The 21,739-nt window shown below is 48.8% G+C and overlaps 1 protein-coding gene across 2 annotated transcripts in view; it reads left to right on the forward strand.

Moving 5' to 3' along the window:
• CYP4F22 (cytochrome P450 family 4 subfamily F member 22) overlaps positions 1-17,852 on the forward strand; it is a 41,342-nt gene extending 23,490 nt beyond the window's left edge. For both annotated transcript variants that reach the window (XM_080935821.1, XM_080935822.1), the window contains exons 5-14: positions 4,814-4,867; positions 5,475-5,602; positions 5,789-5,913; positions 8,323-8,590; positions 11,455-11,521; positions 11,616-11,745; positions 13,921-14,054; positions 15,794-15,858; positions 16,440-16,522; positions 16,942-17,852. In XM_080935821.1, the coding sequence (XP_080791947.1) occupies positions 4,814-4,867; positions 5,475-5,602; positions 5,789-5,913; positions 8,323-8,590; positions 11,455-11,521; positions 11,616-11,745; positions 13,921-14,054; positions 15,794-15,858; positions 16,440-16,522; positions 16,942-17,119 (1,232 nt within the window). In that variant the 3' untranslated portion in view covers positions 17,120-17,852. The remainder of the gene's footprint in view (positions 1-4,813; positions 4,868-5,474; positions 5,603-5,788; positions 5,914-8,322; positions 8,591-11,454; positions 11,522-11,615; positions 11,746-13,920; positions 14,055-15,793; positions 15,859-16,439; positions 16,523-16,941) is intronic.
• Positions 17,853-21,739: the final 3,887 nt, after the last annotated feature.

The following is a 21,739-nucleotide window of genomic DNA, read 5'->3' on the forward strand; positions in this document are numbered from 1 at the left end:
GAACCAATTCTCCTCCATGTAGGTCCCAGAGACCAAACTCAGGTTGTTTGGCCTGTGGGACAGGTGCCTTTAGCCACTGAGACATCTTGCTGGCCCTCCTCTATCTCCCCCCCAACACGCCCCCCCATATTAAGCATGGAACTCAGGGCTTTGAGCACAGTAGGCAAACACTCTGCTTCTGAACACAGTCTCCATACTCTTATATTTGATGTTTAAAAATGTTTTGTTCTTTCTTTATTTGTTTATGCATGTTTATGTATATGAGTGTGCGGTTTGGGAGCTAGCAGCCTTACCTGCTTTTCGGTCTGGGGTCTCTCGTTTGTTGCTGTTGGCTAGGGACCTTCACCTATACCGACCTCCCATCTCACTGTGGGAGTGGTACCCTGTCTGGCTTTAAATGGCTCCAGGAGACCTGACCCCAGGTCCTTGCACTTGTGGGGCAAGTGAATTAACTACTGACCCACACTCCTTTTCTCTACATTTTGCTTTCTAAAGAATTCTCTTGCTGTTTTCCAGCAAATGACCGTACATTTGTTGTTTATTGACAGGCTTCCTGTCTTGTTCTCAGAGTGTTTGCTACCAATAAATGATAATTGTAATCAGAGTAGTGGATCAGCTAATTGTTGGTTCATCAGTCACTGACATGTGCCGATTCTTAGTTCGCTGAAGAATCGGCTGAAGTCTGGCCCCAGGCCAAGATGCTCAGACAGTTGTGTGTGTGTGAGCTCCTCTGAGCAGGGCACCATGTAGCAGAAACCTTTCTGAAGCCCTTTCCTTTGATATGGCATTACCAGCCTGGTAGAGGCAGTTTCTCCGTCTGTCATGGCCATCATGAAGGGACAGCAATAGAGTTGGGGAGGGGACAGAGTTTGGGAAAGCAAAGAGCTTTCTGAAAAAAGATCAATAAAATGAGGCTTTGATGGATGTGTAGGAGTTAGGCAGGTGTAGAGTTCAAGATAAAGAGGCTTGTCAGTCCAGAGGTGCAGACGTTGGGAGGTATTATGGGAATTCAGGTACCTGGCTTGGATGGAGTGGAAGGGCATGTGCATGGGGAAATAGGAAATGAAGCTGAGGGTCAAACAGAAGCTGGACCAACAGGACAGATGGACTTACACTTTATCTTGGGGTGTTAGGGCCAATGGCAGGTATATGAGCCAGGAAGCAGTGAACCAGCTCTGGGTGTCATCTTCCTGACTACTTCAGCCTGGATTCCAAAACCAAGAGATTCGAGAGGTGACTATCCTGGCGTATGGCTCTCAGTGTCTCTACTACTAGGAAGCCTCTCTGCCTCCCAGTAGCTTTCCCCTGTGGCTTGCAAAGTACCTGGCACACTCTGTGCCTTTTGGTTGACGTGGACCTTTCCTTACCTTTCCCACCCTACCCAGGAGCTCCTGAAGGTAGGGAGTGGAGCTGAGCCATCCTTGGGTCACTGGCATCACCCTACATGGGTTGGGCACAAAAGGCGACAGAAGGGTTGTGCTGATGAAGGATGAGTGTGCATATAGTTTGCCAATGCAGGGGAGTGTGCATTAGTGGCTGAGTCACATTGGGTGTACATATTTCCTTCTTGCATGCCTCTCCACTCAAACCTTTCTATGGTGTACAAGGAGGATATAGCCACCCACACACACACACACACATCCATCCATCCACCTACTCAAAAATCCATCCATCCATCCATCCACCTACTCAAATATCCATCCATCCATCTACTCATCCATCTAGTCATCCATCCATCTATCCACCAACCATCCATCCACCCATCCATCCATCCATGTATATATCTATCCACACACCTATCTGCTTATCCATCTATTAATCCATCTACCTGTCTGTTTACATATCAGATTACTCACCCACTCAGTCATCCATTCACCTACTTACCCACCCACATACCAACCTATTCATCTGCTTACACATTCATCCACCCACCTATCCACTACCATTAATCTACCATCCACCCATATTCCTACCCTTCTTATTCATTCACCCATCTGTCAATCCATTTATCCACCCACCAGCCCCATCCATCCATTCATCCATCCATTCATCCATCCATCCATCCATCCATCCATCCATCCATCCATCCGTCCGTCCATTTCTCCTTCCCTTCTTTTCTTTGCTTTATTCTTTTAAAATGAAAGACAAGTATGCATGTGTGTATGTGTGTTGGGGTAGCTGTGAGTCACACCATGTATGCAGAGGTGAGAGAACAACTTGCAAGAGTCGATTCTCTCCTTAACCAAGGGGTTTCTGAGGATCTAATGCAGGTCATTAGGCTTGGTGACAAGTATCTTTACCAACAGAAATACCTCCCTGCCCATGACATTTTCCCTGGGTTCTGGGACCAACACTGAGTTCCCACACTGTCTAACACTGAGTTCCCACACTGTCCAACACTCAGTTCCCACACTGTCCAACACTGAGTTCCCACACTGTCCAACACTGAGTTCTCACACTGTCCAACAAGTGCCTTTACTTTCAAAGCCATTTTTACAACTCTTATTTTTTCTGTCATCCATCCATCCTTTGATTCATTCATTCACTGAATAATTTTTTTTTTTTGGTAGATTTTCAGGTGTCCCCGGCTGGCTTTGAACTTAGTATGTAGCTTAAGGTGATTCTGAACTTCCAGCCTCCTCCTACGCTTGCAGGTTTATACCAACAAACCCATCTCATTGCCTCGGCTTTGGCTGCTCTGGGTTTCTGCTGTTAGCAATCTTTGCAACATCATCTACAAAGATCTGGGATCCACTGATGTTCTGCACCTCAGAGTGACAAATAGCACCCTCCTCTTTGAAGCTCTTGGGGGCATGGTGTCTCTCAGTGACATGGGACTTTCTAGATTTCACTGCAAAGCTTGCATTCGACACAAACAAGCAGCAGTGTAGTGTCTGGCTTTTCTCCAAAGCCATCAGGAGCAGGAAATGCACTCCAATGCCCTGTTGTGGGACACCGTGACCTGCCTCATTAGTGCAAGCTCAGCCAAACCTGCCATGTCAGTTTCCCTGATCCAGCCAGAAAACTTGGTGGATGTGGGCTAGAAAAGGAAAATAGGGCCTTCCCGATTCTCTAGCCTGTGACTTGGGCAACATCCAGCTTTTGGGGGTGTGTGTGTACATGCATGTGTGCATGTGGAGGCCCGAGGACAACCTCAGCTGTCACTCCTCAGGATCTGTCCATGTTGTTTTTGAAACAGGATCTCTCATTGGCCTGGCGCTTGCCAAGTAGGTAAAGCTGGCTGGCCCACGAGCTCCAGACATTTGCTTCTCTTCATCCCCACGTTGCTGGTGTGTGGAGAGGGGAGTGGAAGCACTCCAGTGCCACAGCATGAGTGAAGAGGTCACAGGACAAGCCACAGGGGTTTTCTCCACTTTGGGGACCTGATTTGAGAACTTAGGTGTTCAGGCTTGGCCATAAGCGCCTTTACTGGAGGAGTCATCTCGCCAGCCCACTCACGATCCCACTGGCTTTGTTGTTACTGTTTAAATATGGGTTCTGGGGACCAAACTCAGGCCCTTGTGTTTGCTAGGTATCTCACTATGCATCACAAGCTGACTTCAATCTTCTACCTCAGCATCAGAACTCTGGGGGACACAGGCTTGTTCGCCAACCACCAGGGGCATCTGACCTTGTTTAGGAGCAGAGAGGCTCTGTGCTGTTGGTTCTGTGTGGCAGAGCGGTGAGGGCTCAGAGGGTGGAGCAAAGTCTAGACCAGGGCTGATCACTGCTGGCTTTGAAGATGAGCCCTTCGAAAATGAAAAGGACAGGTGGGTGGCTTGGCAAAGCCTCTGCCAATGATGACAGATTAGATTCCCTTGGGGCCAGCAGAGCAGACAGACGAGGAAAGTAAGGCTGGCTGAAGGAGGACTTCGGCAACTCAGACGGCCAGAGCTGACAGCAGGGACCGTCAGAGGGTGTCCTTCCTATGGGAGCACAGCCTGGCTGCTTGCGTGAGTGACAGTGTGCTGTGAGATTGCTGAGGAGCCGAGTGGAGGAGCCATGCAGGGACTGGATGAGGGAGAGCCAGCAGTGGTAGGCTGAGAAGGGATTCTTTTGATTTGATTTTTATTGTTTAATATAAGAAAGGCCAACATTCATGGCCAATGAGATGACTTGGCAGGTAAATGAGATTGTTGGCAAGCCTGACAAAAAAATGAATTTGATCTCTGTGACCCAGATGGAAGGGGAGTATTGACTCTTACAAGTTGTCCTCTGACTTTTATACAAGTGCCAGAGCATGTGTGTGTGTGCCTACAAGTACAAACATAGGTAGGTAGGTAGGTAGGTAGATAGATAGATAGATAGGTGATAGGTAGATAGATAGATAGGTGATAGGTGATAGGTAGATGATAGATATTTTCCCCTAAAGCTTGGGTTTCTTTTATATTAATTTGCTGTGTGTATACATGTGTGTGTTCGATAGCATGAGTAGGTACCACATCATGTATGTGGGAGCAGTTTTCTTCTTGTTCGTTCTGAGTTCCAGGTGCTAAACTCAGGTCATCAGGTGGGAAAGCACACTTTCATACAGAGCTATCTTGTAGGTGCAAGGTTCCTACCCCTGCCCTCACAAGAAAAGCTGTTATTACCCAGAGTCCAGGTTGGACGCCCAACCCCAAGCTCTTTCTACGAGAGCAATGGCGAGCCATGGGAGGTGTGTGAGCGGGAGAGACTCAAGTTCAGATGAGTGTACTGTAAGATTTCTCAAGGTGTGAAGGTGGGGCCAGATAGGAGGCAGGAGCCCAGAGAACGGGACAAGCAGAGGTCAAGGGTCAGAACACGGTCATCATTGCCGCTCCTCTCTCCACAGCCGCCATTGCACCCAAGGATGACTTGTTCTATAGCTTCCTGAAGCCTTGGTTAGGTAAGTGCTGAGGGAAGCAAGAGCTGGAGTTTCCGGTGTGGGAAACAATGATCCTCACTTCATAATAAGAGTACTGGAGACTCAGAGTAGGGAAAGTAAGTCAGTTTCTTACAGTATAGCACAGGGTTGAGCGTTAGCCTAGAGAAAGGGCAAATGGCTGCCCATCCCCCAATTTGATCCCAAACTGGCTTTTATATTTCTAATATTTCTCCGCCCCTTGGATTTCCCATTAGGTGAGTTCCTCAAGGAGTGTCCTTGTCCTTCTGGCCTCTGGCGTTGTCCCCTCCCCAGAGTCCTATCCCAGTAGTTCAAGACAAAAGCCCCCTTTGGTGTGTACCTTGGGGCTGAAGATTTCCTTTGTTTCTGATACATGGTTTTAGACTTCCCGTAAGCTTTCAATCTTAGGATGAACTGAGCTCACATAAAGCAGGCTCCTGTAGGAAGCTGGGGAAGATGGGCCTTTGTGACTCTCCAATGGGCTCCAGCACATCCCATACTTACTGATTGGTGATTGGTTACCTTCTACTCAGGGAGTGAGGGAAGGGTGTGGGGTTCCTTGGAGGGCTTCAGCAGGGGTAGGCTTCTAGTCTTGGTTTTCCGGATTCAGGGGATGGACTTTTGATCAGCAAAGGTAGCAAATGGAGCCGGCACCGTCGCCTGCTCACACCCGCCTTCCACTTTGACATCCTGAAGCCCTACATGAAGATTTTCAACCAGTGCACAGACATCATGCACGTGAGTCTGAAAACTGAGCATCGGGTAGAGGTCGGCCTCATCTGGTGAGGCCGCAAATGGAGCTAGAGGTGGGGTACCCTTTGCTGTGTGTGAGCTTGACTGGCAGTGAGGATCCTGCCTGGCTCCTGTCTGACCGCCTTGTGGTTTGCGTTCTTCATGCCTGGTTGCCCTGTGTCTCCCTTACAGGCTAAGTGGCGGCGGCGTCTGGTAGACGGCTCGGTGACCTCCTTTGACATGTTTGAGCACGTCAGCCTCATGACCCTGGACAGCCTTCAGAAATGTGTGTTCAGTTACAACAGTGACTGCCAGGAGTGAGTTTGGCCCCCAGGGTGGGTGTGGATGGGAGAAGAGAGGGATTGTAGCACCACCGCACCCTAAGAAAGAAACCTTGGGTTCTTTCTCTTTCTTCCTGGGTGGTCTCAGCTTTAATTCTCTTATCAAAAGGATTAAATGAGATTTTGGCTGGGTGTGGTGGTCCATGCCTGGAATCCCTAATCTCAGCATTTGAGAGGCTGAGGCAAGAGGACGCTGAGTTTGAGTTAAGCCTGGACAACACACTGGAAGCCAGTCTCTAAAATCCCAGACAACATGGTGGCACATGGTCTCAGGGCTCTGGAGTCCGAGGCGGTCAGATTGCTTTGAGTCAAGGCCAGCTTGAGTAGTGAGTTCTTTCCGGGGTCTCATCTTAAGAATGTATCTTAAAGGCAAGCAAGCAAGTAAGCAGCAAGCCAGCAGCAAGTAAGCAGCAAGCAAGCAACAAATAACAAAAGAAAAACAAAACAAACATCAAAACAAAAACATATACATACATAACTAAGTAAGCAAACCAATGTCAGTCAGTGTCTTGGCACTTAGCATTTCTTCACAGAGAGGGTATAGCCTAGCAATGCCCAGCTCAATCTTTCATTTCATAGTTCTCCTTCCCCTTTTTTCTTCTCCTTCCTCCTGTCCTTCTTAGCCCTTTTCTTCCCTCTTTTTCCCTTGTCCTTTTCTTCTTCCTATATTGTTATTTTTCTTTATCCTTATCTCCCTTTATCTTTTCTCGTCTCACTCCCCTTTCTTCCTTAAAAAATACATACAAAAACCTTACTATCTTTAAATACTATGGCTGTGTGTCTGTCCTAGGCCTGTGCACACAGTGCAGGTGCCTATAGAACCAAGAGGCATCAGGTGCTCTGGAGATGGAGTTACAGGCAGCTGTGAGGGGTCTAACATGGCTGCCAAGATTCGAACTGAGTCCTCTGGGGGAACAGCATGTGCTACTGGGTCACGCCTCCATCCCACCCTCCTGGTTTCGGACACAGGCTTTCATACGGTACCCAGGGTGGCCTCCTGATCCCTCTGATTCCACCTCCTGAGTGTTGGGCTTACAGGATGGAGCCACAGCCTCCAGTCCTTTGTAAGGCAAAGATGAAAATGTCTGACTTTGAGAGATGCTCTAAGGATAAAATGACGTGTCAGTTTCCCGGGCATGTAAAAGCATTCAGTGAGTATTTGTTGATTGAACTAATAAAATAGCCATTACTCAGTTCACGCCTCAGCATTTGTTATGGGGCTGGTTGTGCAGCTGTGAAGCACCATGTCTCTCATGTGGAACGCCCTCTGCTCCATCTCTAGTCTTGTGTAATAAAATAAAGTAGGTTCGGGGCTGACGAGAGATGGTCCAGTGGTTACAAGCACATAATGTCTTGCAGAGGACTTGGTTCTAAGCACTCATGATGGGCAGTTAACAGCCACCTGTACCTCTCCTTCCAGCCGATCTGCTGTGTTCTTCTGCCCTCTCAGGGCACCTCCATGCATGTGGAGGGCATGCAGACTCGCAGGACACCTCCCCCGGGGTTAGTAATTAAAACATGGCGGGAGAGGTGTCCACATGACTAAGAACACTTGATGCTGTTGTAGAGGATCCAGGTTGAATGCCCAGCATCCATCCACCTGTAACTCTAGTTCCAGGAGTCCGACTTCTGGGGGCACCAATGTGGTGTACGGATGAGCAAACAAAGCACTTGGACACACAACATAACTAAACACAATGATCAGACAAAAAGCATTTAAATAAAGTAAGTTGTGTGTGGTGGTCTAATTCAAATACTTGGGTGGGTAAAGGCAGGAAAATCAGAAGTTCAAGGTCGTTCTTTGCTAGAGAGCGAGTTTGAGTTCATCCTGAGCAACATGAGACCCCATTTCAAAACAATGAAAGGCTGGCAATATAGCCAAGTTGGTAAAGTGCTTGCCTAGAAGAATACACAAACCTTGCATTTCATCTCTGGCAACACACACACACACACACACACACACACACACACGAGAGAGAGAGAGAGAGAGAGAGAGAGAGAGAGAGAGAGAGAGAGAGAGAGAGAGGATATATAGATTAGAGGAAAATATATGGGTTGGAGAGATGGCCCAGCTGTTAAGAACACTTGCTGCCCTTAGAGAGCTCAGTGTAGTGTTTCGTTCCAGACACCCACATGGCAGCTCACAATTATCTGTAACTTCAGCCCCAGTGGATCAGACTTCCTTTTGTGTCTTCAGACACTGCACACAGCTGGTGCACAGACAGACATACACGCTGGCAAACATGCGTACTCGTAACACAAAAATAATTTTAAAAATAATGGAATAGGTTGATATAAGGCCTCTGTTTGTCGTTATGCAACGGACTCTGGGCCCTGTGTGTGTCTCTGGACCGCGCAGGTGGCTCACAGCCCATCTCTCTGCAGGAGAATGAGCGATTACATCTCTTCCATTATCGAGCTGAGCGCTCTGGTGGTGCGGCGCCAATACCGATTGCACCACTATCTGGATTTCATCTACTACCTCACGGCCGACGGGCGGCGCTTCCGCCAGGCCTGCGACACGGTGCACAACTTCACCACCGAAGTCATACAGGAGCGGCGGCGGGCGCTGCGCGAGCAGGGCGCTGAGGCGTGGCTAAAGGCCAAGCAGGGAAAGACCTTGGACTTCATAGACGTGCTGCTGCTGGCCAAGGTGAGCATCGGTGGGAGCGGGCTCCTGCCCCTAGAGGCCGGCTGGGAATTGCACTCAACTGCTGGGGGGGGGGGGGGGAAGATGCTCAATGCTCAAAGTGGGGGTGGGGGAGGGGTTATAGTAAGGGGTACGTGCATAATGTGGGGAGATTCATCCAGGTGTTATAACTTTAGTCATTATAGTCCATATGTTTGTCCCGTGGAACATCCTCGTATACCTCAGAAAGTGAGTTCTGCTGGGACGACTGACGTCAAAACAATTAAGCTCTGTCCTTGAGCTATTCACAGCTTCTTTCTCTTAAAACAAAGCTTTTTAATTACAGTGATTGGCCAAGCGTGTGGTAGATGCCTCTCATCCCAAAACTCAGGAGGCAGAGGCAGGCAGAGTCCTGTGAGTTAGAGGCCAGGGGAGTCTATAAAGCAAGATCCAGGACAGCCAGGGCTCCTTACCGAAACCCTGTCTCAAAACAAAACCGTCAAGCTGATTTGTATGTGCGTGTGTGTCTCTGTTTATGGTGTGCACATGCCCGCCACAGAGCCCCTATGGCGGTCAGAAGACAACTCGTGGGAGTTGGTTTTCTCCTTCAACCATGTGGGTCTGGTCCTAGGAACCAAACTAAGGTCCACTGGGCTTGGTGTCCAAGTGCCATCTTGCCAGCTCAAACTATCTCCACCCCGTTCCTTTCCTTCTCCAGGTTGGCCTCAAACTCTACAGTCCCCTCCTCAGCCTCCTGGGTGGTGAGATTACACCATGCCCAGCTAGTCTGTTTCCTACCCATGGGTCAAAGTACACGAGATTAGTTTGTGGTTCTGTGCAGATATTCTTGTTTTTAATTATGTGTCTATCTGTGGGTATGTGCGCACAAGTGCCAGTGCCCATGGAGGTCAGAGGAGGGCAGTGCTACCGGGAGTTACAGACAGCTGGAAGCTGTTACGCACAGGCATTAGGAAGTGAATGAGGCTCTGTGAGAAGAGCAAGTGCTTGTAACCGCCGAGCAAACGTCCGGCCAAAATGCTCTTATTTTTGTATATTATATAAAGTTATATATATCATTGGCATCTGAGACTTGAAGCCAAGGCATAAAGAATGTGAGCAAATGTCCTATCACTGAGCTACAGCTCACTCTTCTGTGGACTTGTGTGCATGCTGTGTAATAAATGTGTGTGTGCTGTGTATATATGTGTGTGTGCTGTGTGCATAAGTGTGTGTGTGCTGTGTAATAAGTGTGTGTGTGTGCTGTGTATGTATGTGTGTGTGCTGTGTACATAAGTGTGTGTGTGCTGTGTATGTAAGTATGTGTGTGTGCTGTGTATGTGTGTGTGCATACTGTGTAATAAGTCTGTGTGTGTGCTGTGTATGTAAGTGTGTGTGCATGCTGTGTATGTATGTGTGCTTGCTGTGTGCATAAGTGTGTGTGTGTACATAAGTGTGTGTGTGTATATATGTGTGTGTGTGTGGGTACATAAGTGTGTGTGTATACATAAGTGTGTGTGCTGTGTACATAGGTGTGTGTATGCTGTGTACATAAGTGTGTGTGCTGTGTACATAGGTGTGTGTATGCTGTGTACATAAGTGTGTGTGTATATAAGTGTGTGGGTGTGGGCGCCTATGCAGGCACATTTAGATTTGGCAGCCATTTGCTTTCCTACTTGCCTTGAGGCAGGGTCTCTCACAGTCTCGCCATTTCATCTGATCTGCATGTCTCTGCCCCAGTGCAGTCAAACCATGACTTTTCTGTCTGTCTGTCCTTCCTTCCTTCCTTCCTTCCTTCCTTCCTTATTCTTTTTCACATGGGTGTTGGAGATCTAAACTCAAGTCTTCCAATTTGTACTGTCAGCCCTCTCACCCACAGAACCCTCCGTCCAGCCCCTTGTTCTAACGTTTACTTGACTTTTGAACGTGTGTGCACGTGTGTGTCTAAGCATCCTTAGAGCTATCGAGCTGTCCAGCAGGATAAATGGTTGTCAGGGCCCCCCAGTGGATGCAGCGTGCAGCATTAAGATTAAGCAGTGGCAATGAAAATGGTGACGGTCCTTTTGTAGACTCAACTTATCTCCAGGTAACTTAGCTGGCTGTGGTGACACACAGTCCCAGGACTTGGGAGGTTGAAACAGGATTGTGAACTTGAGACTGAACCACATAACCTATGAAACAACGGAGGGCAGAGGGCAAATTCTAGGAGCTTTCCTCTGTTTGTAGCATGTGGGTCCCGGGAATTGAACTCAGGCTATCTCAGACAGGAGACACCTTTTCCTATTGACGCATCTTTTTGCTCCCTTGATTTGTTTTTTAGACTGTAACATAATTATCAAGTGATGCTTGTGTGAACTCTCCCTTTCCCCATCTGTCCTTCACTCTGCCTGGAATATTTATACCCATTAGTGTAAGAGAGCCAGGCATGGTTCACATCTGTAGCTCCAACTTTTGGGAGACTGAGGTAGGAGGACCTCACTTTGGGACCAGGCTGGGCTGTGCATGGAGTCTCTGATAGAGTGGGTGGAAGACAAGACAATCTGAGAATGTGGCTAAGCTGGTGATGAGACCTGCTAAAGCCTGACGACCTGAGTTCAATCCCCGCTACCCACAAGTTTGAAGGAGAGAAATGACCTCAGCAAGTTGTCCTCTGATTCTCACGTGTGCACCGTAGTGTGTGCATTTGTACACAGGGCTCACGTGTAAGTACTAAATACACACACTGAATAAACATGCGCGCAATAATTAAATGTGAAAAATAAAAATAGAGAGGAAGAAATGAGACAAAGGGACAAATGGGTGTGTCTGACTCTGGGGAGCCCTTAGGATGCAGGAACTGGCATCCAGACACTGAGTGTGGTCATCTCAGCACCCTCCACTGTCCAATTCAGGATGAAGAGGGGAAAGAATTATCTGATGAGGACATCCGGGCTGAGGCAGACACTTTTATGTTCGAAGGTAAGGATGCTGAGTAAGGCGGAGGGTTGGTGGGAAGAACCTCCTTCCTCCGACTGTGGGGGGCGCTAATGTCCCAACATCTGTCTGCTCACAGGTCATGACACAACATCCAGTGGGCTGTCATGGGCGCTGTTCAACCTGGCAAAGTATCCGGAGTACCAGGAGAAATGCCGGGAAGAGATCCAAGAAGTCATGAAAGGCCGGGAGCTGGAAGAGCTGGAATGGTCAGTTTGGAGGGCCAGGAGGGTTGAAGGGAGAAGGATGAGGCCAGAGTCTTGAGTGTGAATCTCTGAGCTGCCACCTTCTGACAAGTCCCCGAAGCTCTCAGAGTTCCGGCTCACAACTGGGGAAGATGGCGATGCCCGCCCTGGCTCAGTTCTCAGGATAACTTCACCAGCAACTGTTGCCACCCCACCACAGCACACCTATCCCTCGAATCCAGTGAAGCTCAGTATGAGGGGAGGCCTACAGGCCTGTAAATAGTGCACTGAGTGAAGCAGAGAGCCCAGTACTGCAGCCAGGCATGGTGGCACACCTGACATTCCAGCCACTAAAAGGCTGAAGCAGGAGGATCAGGAGTTCAAGGCCAGCCTTGTCTACATATTGAATTTGAGGCAAGCCTGGGCTATTTGAGCCACCCCTGACCCCCCTCCCCCAAAAGTCTGAGAAATGACAAAATGCTTGTCATTAGTGTCTTAGTCAGGGTTCTGTTGATGCAAAGAGACACCGTAACCATGGCAACTCTTATAAAATCTAATTGGGGCTGGCTTACAATTTCAAGGGGTCCAGTTCCATCACCCACATCGGGCAGCTCACCATTTAATTCTAGCTTCAGGGATCTGATGCCCTCTTGTGGCATCTACAGGTAACTGCATACATGTGACAGATAAGCCCCCAAACCAACATGTTATGTTAGGCGTGAGGATGCACAGCTGTGATACCAGTATCCTGGAGGCTGAGGCAGGAGGGCGCTGCAAAATTGAGACCAGCTCGGTCTACATAGTGAAAACTTGTCTCAAAACACAACACACACACACACACACACACACAACCAGATCATAAACTAATAGTTATAATTAGTCTAATCTTGGCTCCCAAGTATAGCAAACTATTCTGAAATCTGCAATAAAGCATTTTTTAAAACAACAACAAATGAAATCTGGAAAGAATACACACAAGCTAGTAACTTGCTGTGATTTTGAGGGTCCCAGCTGCCCTCAAATCTCCCACAACTGTAAAATGGTTCATTAATGGTAGGTTAGTGTGGGGCTCAGCAGCCATCCAAGCAACAAGGACCACTGATTTCTGTTTTCATTTGTCACTATTGTGATTGGTGGATGGTCAGATAGTTTTGTCTGAACCGAGGATCTTGTGCATACCAACCAATTGGTATATCACTGAGCTATATCCCAGTTAACCTTTTCTGTTTTGTTTCTATTACATTTGCTTATGTAGAGAGAGAGAGAGAGAGAGAGAGAGAGAGAGAGAGAGAGAGAGAGAGAGAGAGTGTGTACTACTGCATTCATGGGAAGTTAGAGGACAACATGCAGGAGTTGGTTCCCTCCTTCCCCAAGGATTGAACCCAGATCGTCAGAGTTGGCAGCAAGCTCCGTGACTTACTGAACCACCTTGCTGCCCTCTTATGCCTTTTTGTTTTAAGACAGGGCCTCCCTCATTAAGTTGCTCGTGCTGACTTTGTGGTCACTCTTTAGCACAGACTCCCAAGTAACTGAAATATAGGCCTGGCTGGTGGTTATATCTTTTGCGGGTGTTTTATGAGGCCTGAAGTCATGGCCTGTGCCTGCAACAAAGAGTGGTTCATTCTTCATTAGTCAATTAAAACAGCCAAATTACTAATGGAGAAGTGAAATCTATCCAATGTAGCTATATTGGGAAGGGGTGGCGGGACACGTTAGAGAGTGACAGTGACACTTTCCTAAGGTCCCTTTGAGGTCTGCAATGAGGCTAAAGTCTAAGTAGAGGCCAGCGTTATGTGTGCCTAAACAGTCCTTGTCAAGATGTGGTCTCACCCATGATTGGTCCACCATATCCTCTGTAAAGTAGTCTAGCAAGTTCTAAGTCACTTTCTGGGAGATTAAGTCCTTCCTCTGGGTGGCCTCGTCGTAACACTTCTCCCTCTCCGAATTAGATCCCTGGGGGAGTTGCAGTTTTCTGGACTCCATTGGTTCAGTAGCCCGGTCGTCAGATTGAGGGTTAGAGCGTCTCTTTAGAGCATCTTCAATTCTTTCCTGGCCAGCCCCACACAGGATGCCTGCCTGGGACATTGCACAAGCTCTGGGGGCCATTCTGGATCTCTGAGCTGGTCCTTCACAGACATTCCCGTGTGTGTGTGTGTGTGTGTGTGTGTGTTCAGGGAGTCACCATGCCTTTCTCTTCAGGGATGACCTGACTCAGTTGCCCTTCACCACCATGTGTATCAAGGAGAGTCTTCGCCAGTTCCCACCTGTGACCCTCATCTCTCGTCGCTGCACAGAGGACATCAAGCTGCCAGACGGACGCATCATCCCCAAAGGTGCCCGCTCTGTCTCCTTTGCTGCCGTGGCACTGTTCACAGGAGCGTGGCCACGCCTGTTGTGGGTGCAGGGTCCTTATGATGGGAAAAGCCCCTGGGTATGTGCTGCTTTGGGAGCGAGAGGACGTCTTGGTCTCGTGTCTTGTCGATGTGAGAGTACAACCCGACAAGTTTGTTCGGTCCATGGTTGCTGGTTATGGACTGTCGTGGCGGAGGATCCAGAGTGATGGAGAAGGAAGTACTTAGTCACGGTGCAGCAGAGAGAGAGAGAGAGAGAGAGAGAGAGAGAGAGAGAGAGAGAGAGAGAGAGAGAGAGAGAGAGAGAGAGAGAGAGAGAGAGAGAGAGAGAGAGAGAGAGAGAGAGAGAGAGAGAGAGAGAGAGAGAGAGAGAGAGAGAGAGAGAGCGCAACGACGACTGCGCATGCCCGCGTTCAGTTTTCTCATTAGACCAGGCCCTAGCCCAGGAAATGGTGCCGCCCACATCCAGGGTGTCTTCCCACCTTAAGTAATCAATTAAGAAAGGCTGGAGAGAGGGCTCAGCACTGTAAAAGTCCGTGTTCACAACCATCTGTAACTCTGGCACTAGGGGATCCAACACCCCAGTTTTCACTCTATAGGTACCAGGTGCATATACAAGTAAAATACTCATATACACAATAAACAAATAAACCTAACAATAAAAAAAACTAAAAGCACTTGCTATTCCTCCAGAGGACCTGAGTTTAGTTCTAAGCACCTTGTTGGGCAGCTCACAACCACTTATAACTCCAGTACCAGGAAACTTGGCACTCGCTTCCGTTAACACTCACTTCTGACCCCCACACACTCAGTACATATAAAAATTTTTAATAACTGAAAAAGAAAAGCTCTTACTGGCATGCCTGTAGACCGATGTAATCTAGGCAGTCTCTCATTGGGACTCCCTTTTCAGGTGATTCTAGATTGTATCAAGTTGACAAAACTAAGCATCAGATGGTGTGTATGGTGGTAGACATGCCTGTATCCACATGGAAAGGGAAGTGTGGGTGAAGCAAGGCTGGACCTGAGTAGGCATTGGTAGAAGGTCATCATCTTTTAAAAAATAGGATGATGATGATGTGTGTGTGTGCATGTGCATGTATATGTGTGAGTGTGTGTATGTGTGTGTGTGGGTGAGTGTGTGTATTTGTGAGTGTATGAGTGTATATGTGTGTGTGTATTTGTGAGTGTGTGAGTGTGTGTGAGTGTGTGTATTTGTGTGTGTATTTGTGAGTGTGTGTGTATGTGTGAGTGTGTGTGTATTTGTGAGTGTGTGAGTGTGTATGTGTAAGTGTGTGAGTATGTATGTGTATGTGTGAGTGTGTGTATTTGTGAGTGTGTATGTGAGTGTGTGTGTATGTGAGTGTGTGTGTATTTGTGAGTGTGTGAGTATGTATGTGTATGTGTGAGTGTGTGTATTTGTGAGTGTGTATGTGTGAGTGTGTGTGTATTTGTGAGTGTGTGTGTATGTGTGTGTGAGTATGTATGTGTATGTGTGAGTGTGTGTATTTGTGAGTGTGTATGTGTGAGTGTGTGTGTATGTGTGAGTGTGTGAGTATGTATGTGTATGTGTGAGTGTGTGTATTTGTGAGTGTGTATGTGTGAGTGTGTGTGTATGTGTGAGTGTGTGAATATGTATGTGTATGTGTGAGTGTGTGTGTGTATGTGTGTGTGTTTCCAGAGGCTTCCTTGGGCCCCACTGATTCCTAATGTTCCTCCAGGAATTATCTGCTTGGTCAGCATCTACGGGACCCACTACAACCCCTTAGTGTGGCCTGACTCTAAGGTAAGTTCCTGCTTTTGTCATCCTATGGCCATGGCTCCTTCTCAGGGCTGCTTGCAGGGACCGACCCTGCTGTTACCCACTGATTTACTCGGTCCTTGTTAATTCACAAATAGTCACTGAGCACCTACTGTGTGTCACACTTCTGTGCTCAACGGTGATAACCTATTGTGACACTGCCCATACCCTCATGGACCTTAAAGTAAAGCTCATGACAACTCGCCAATAGATAAGATCATTTTAGATATTGCTAGATGTTCGAAGGAGGTAAGGGGGTTATGCTCAAGGGATCCAGAGAGATCCCCAAAGACAAGGTAATGTTTAAGCTGAGACCCAATCAGTATGACAAACAACGGGAGGCTTGTTCCAGGCTGAGGAGACATCAAGTGCAAAGGCCCTGAGGTAGAAAAAGAACTTGGGTGTTTGACAACAGGAGACAGGCATGGAGAGGCTGTAGTGTGTGTGATAGATTGAAGCAAATGGCCCCGAGGTGTTCCAGCTACAGTGGTCCTCAGAGGCTGAGGTGCAGGCTGGGCTGGATAGTTGGGACAGTCCCCAGACTCACCCTGGCAATTTCTGTCTAGGTATTCAATCCTTACCGTTTTGACCCGGACACCCCGCAGCAGCGGTCCCCGCTGGCCTTTGTACCTTTCTCAGCGGGTCCCAGGTAAGGCCTCTACTAACCCCAAACATCAGTACAAATAGGAGGGGCAGAGCCAGTGTGAGATTAGGGGTGTGCCCCCCTGGAAGCAGGTACCAAGCCCCACCCACGAGCAATTTTCAGCAACTCAAGTCCCTCTGCATTCCTGACTGAACTAGGTTCTGAATCAGACTGCAATTCTGTCCTTGAGAACATGGTACCCTTCCGATCCGTCAGACCCCGGGTTCTGGGCTCACGTACTTCCAATAGCTCTGTGATGATGTCATCATTCGGGTTCTACAGAGGAGGGAACTGAAGTTTGGAGAAGGGGGGGTCATCCGTCAGGATGCATTTGGTAATAGTGAGCGTGTGCTAGGATTTGAACGCTTGACTCCTGGGTTGAATGTCCCAAGATTTCTTGAGTCTCATTTGAACCCTTCCTGCAGAAACTGCATCGGGCAGAGCTTCGCCATGGCAGAGATGCGTGTGGTAGTGGCGCTGACACTGCTGCGCTTCCGCCTGAGTGTGGACCGAACTCGCAAGGTGCGGAGGAAGCCGGAGCTTATTCTGCGCACGGAGAATGGCATTTGGCTCAACGTGGAGCCGCTACCCTCCCGGGCCTGAGCCTGTCCGGTCTCCGCCCTCTCAGGCCTAGACCACGCCTCCAACGGCCTGGATCCGCCCCCAAGGTATTGAGGGCGTTGACTACGCTCCTTGAAAGCGCTGGAAGACGTAGCTTTGTAGAGGAGCATCTTGTTGGTGTTGACTTCGCCCTTCAGGACAAGACCTTGGGATTTGATTCCACCACTCCTTGAGGTCAAAGTTCCGCCTTGAATTATTCTCACCGGCCCTTTAGCGAGAGGGAATCATGCTGGGCACCGCCCCCTCGGGCCCGAGCCACGCCCCCATCATAAATCAGATTTACCCTGGCCCTGGATTCCATGGCCCGGCCCACAGAAACTCCCTTGGACCCAAGACTCGCCGCTGGGGCTGTTGTATCCTCGCTTGCCCTTTGGCTATGCCTAGGTTAACTTCTAAACCGAGGAATCAGAAGCTGGAGCCCGAGGTTGCAGTCCTGAATCTACAATGTCACCTTTCTCGAGACCCATGGAAGGACTGCTGAGGCTGGATTTCAGGACTTAGGCTGTTTGCTTTGTTGTTGTTTTGTAAACCCGGACCCTTGCAAGCCCCTTCCTTCTTGGTTACCGTCCCTTTGCTGAGTTTTTCAATTTTAAGAGTGAGAGTAAAAGCAAGAGAATCCAGACACCTTCTCCCTCACCCCGTCCCAGAGGTGGAGCACAAGGTGGGGAGGCGGGCATAATTGTTTGTTCTGGAACTAAACTCAGATTTTGGGGAACAGTTTTGTGCACTGTTTATTTGGCCAACAGATTGCATATTAATTCAGTGTCTTCTGGCATGGGGCCAGACATACAGCCCACCTCAGAGAGGAGGAGAGGCTGAACAGTTCTACCTGTGAACGATTATTGCAACGTGTGACAAATGCTTTAAACATGAGACCCCTGGTTCTGGGGGGATCTGACAGAGGTATGGCGAGGGAAGGGTCAGGGGAAGTCTGAGGCTGAAGAACGGAAGCTGAGTGGACCGTGGGAAGGGAAGAGCGTCGCAGGCAGAGGAACGGTGTCAACCAAGGCCTGGGTCGGGGAAGAGCACAGCAGTTTCAGTGTCTGTCAAATGCGATAGTCAGAAGTCGTCCGGACCGTGGAGCAGTGCCTGGGTTAGGTGCGAACGTGTGGGAAGACAACTGAGCCAAGAGCTTCCTGTACTCTTCCCGGGTCCAGCCGAGGTAGGCGAGCACTCCATTCCGAGCACACCCCAGCCCTTGTTTCTTGAGACTGGGTGTCCACATGGCCCAAGCTTGCCTTGAACTCCAGATGGAATGGCTCTTGTCACTTGGCTCGGTTGTTTTCCCACGTTCTCACTTAATTCACGCACCACTCCACAATTTGGGCGACTTCTGATTGTCTTTTTAATAGATGCTAAAACTGAGGTCTCAGAGGGAAGAAACTCACTCAATATCCCTAGGGTCTCGGCGCAGATCCTAAGATCTTCCGATTCTGAGCTTCCATCTAGCACTGGGAGTCAGCAGGTGCCTGGAGGACCTGCTAAACTGAACTTGGAGTTTGCGGCAGTGGCAGAGCCGCCTTTTGTCCTGGGGCGTCCCCTGGTGGTATTCTGTGGGATCGTCGGCCGATGTCCACTGTCCACGGTACTTGTCCGCTGAGTGGTAAATTTACATAGACTTGTGCTCAACCGGAGCCACTCTCGGTAGTGTCGCTCCTACATTGTCCCCACGGCGGGTTCTCAGGTTTTTTTCCCTTCACATTCAGCCTTGTCGTTCTCCCACAACGTGACAAAACAACCGCAAAACTTTGGTTTGGGAGGGCAATATTTGAGATCGAATCCCGGTGGGACTCTTTCCTAGAGGCGGCCGCGGGCGTCGGGCTGCTTTTCTCTGCTCTTCAATTTCCCCCGGTGCTGTGAGTCTTACAGGATCATAAAGCTCGAAGTTCATGAAGCTCGTGAAGGTGGATACATGAGCAGGGAGGGAGGGATGGAGCCACAGTTCAAGCCACACCCACGCCCTCCTGCAGACCCCCTTTCTTAAGACAGGGTTTCAGGTAGTACTACTGGACCCGTGTATACACTGTGTGACTGATTCTTCTAAGACGGGCCTGGGGAGGAGGCACCGTGTTTCTCTCATATGTGTGCAAGAGGCTCCCTCTGCTGGTCAGAGGCACCAGTCTGTAAGGTTTTTCGTCCAAGAAGTCCCACGTGTATGTGTGAATGCCTGCCGATTTGCCGGAGCAGATCTTGTGTGCGCTGGTGAGTTTGAATGTGTCTAGGTGACACATTCACACATCTTAGCGTCTGTGCATGTGTGTGGTTTCCATGTGTTTGTGGTAAAGCAGGAAAAACTCCACTCACGGTGCCTGCAACCTCCCACACCAGCTGTGCCCATGGTCGGTGTCAAAGCTCCCCGCCCCAGTGCCCAGGCTTGACCCTTACACTCTAGAGACGCACTGCCTCCTCACCCTGGCGGGGATGACTCTGCGGTGAGTGCTCCTTTCTCCCTCCCCAGAACTGCACACTGCAGACTTCCTTCACGTTACCCTTGACTCCTGTCTCTCTTTCCCACTCCACTTTCCCAGAGCGTTTCTGATGCTTCTTGGGAGTCCCACCCAGAGGGATGCTCTGCAGTTGAAACCCTGTCTTAGGATCGGGGTCTGCTGCTGCTGAGTTCAGAATAACAGTGCTGGCTGGCTGCTCCAGCTCCCATAGGCCCGTTCTTGTGTCCTGGTTACCAAGGAGGGCTTTGAGATCAGAGCTAAGTTAAGTCCCAAACCCTGGGACAAATGACTGAGGTGCCTATTCAACATATCAAAGTGGACCTGGGCTCCAGGCTCTCCCAGCCTCCCTCAGTCCCTGCTTGTTACAGAGTCATTGCATACTCTGCTCCTACCCTGAACTCTCTTGCTGGGAGTGTGCGATGGGGGTGGGGTGCTGCTGGTATATGTATGGGTGGGTGGGTTGGAGTGTTCTTTCCTATATAATCCAACCATCCTGGTTACCCAGCCCTTTTGTACCTTTGCCTTCTTGGGTGCTGCACCTAGTTTTCCCTCTTCTCTCTCCCCTCTTTCTTACCCCTCTCCTCACATGGCTCAGTTGAGTCTGACTATGTTCACTCTGGGCTCTTTCAGAAATCTCTGCCTCTGGCTGTGCTCTCCCTTTTATTACAATAAATATTCTTCTCTACCATACATACGGGCAGATCTATCCTTTCACCATGATCACCATGATCATCACCATCATCATCATCACCACCATCACCATCATCATCACCACCACCATCATCATCTTCATTCAAGTGTAAATCACTTGCTCACGCCACACAGCTGATGAGTGGTAGAGACCAGCTTTGACTTTGTCTGTCTCACACTAGGTGTGCACTGCTTTCCTAACACCCTGCTGAGAGTCAGAGAACTCATGAGGGGGTTTTCATTCTGTCCATTCTAACCACATCCTAAGTAGCATGGTAAGTCCCCCTTTTATTCCCTCCATCCCTCCCTGGCTGGTTGTAAAAAAAAAAGTAGTAATTATGAAATACTTATAAGTGAAGAGATTCATACTTTGGGGAGGTCTCAGCAGGGCTGGCTTTCTATACTTTATTGAACATTATTATTTATATTCTATTGAACAGAGCAGCTTGTCTGAGTAGGAAGAAGACATTTTCAAGATGGCTGACTCTTATGGTGGACAAATGGTTGGGCGTCTCATTGCTTTTCAGACAAGGCCTCTTTATGTGGCTGCTTGGATTTCTTCTTAACACGGCTACTCGGGCCAAGACCCTGTGGTGTAGAGGGACTGAAGGAAACTGTGACCTTCTATGTATGATATAAACACCACTGTCTAGGAAGTCGTGGAGACTAACCAGACTCAAGGAGAGGAGCATTAGGCGTCATGCCTGGACTGGTTCTTTACAGGCGGTGTCAATAGTTTTCCAGCCCATCCATGAGGACTTCGTGTGTGTAATATTTTGATGTTTCCACATGGCATTGGCATCTATGAAGTTGATGTTCAAGAAACACACAACCAGGTTAGCAAAAAATATAAAACTAAAAAATTTAATTATGTGTCTGCCTTAGTTAGGGTTTTACTGCTATGAACAGACACCACGACCAAGGTAACTCTTAAAAGAACAACATTTAAATGGAGCTGGCTTACAGGTTCAGAGGTTCAGTCCAGTGTCATCAAGGTGGGATCATGGCAGCATCCAGGTAGGCATGGTGCAGGAGGAGCTGAGAGTTCTACATCTTCATCTGAAGGCTGCGATAGAAGAAGACTGTCTCTCAGGCAGCTAGGATGAGGGCTGAAAGCCTACACCCACAGTGATACAGTTCCTCCAACTAGGCCACACCCACTCCAACTAGGCCACACCTACTCCAACTAGGTCACACCCACTCCAACTAGACCACACCTACTCCAACTAGGCCACACCTCCAAATAGTGCCACGCCTTGGGCCAAGCCTTATTCAAACCAGCACAGAATCTCAGATGCCCATGCAGTACAGACACTCTTGATGCCACTTGACCCGGGAAGTAGACTGAGGTGCTCCACAAAGCAGTACACACTCTTAACCACTGGGTCACTTCTCCAGCCCCTCCCACCAACTCTTATAGTGATTTAAATAAGTTTGTGATTTTGCATTAGGGATACTCATAGCT

This window comes from Micromys minutus (assembly GCF_963924665.1).
Source record: "Micromys minutus genome assembly, chromosome: 22".
Taxonomy (NCBI): domain Eukaryota; kingdom Metazoa; phylum Chordata; class Mammalia; order Rodentia; family Muridae; genus Micromys; species Micromys minutus.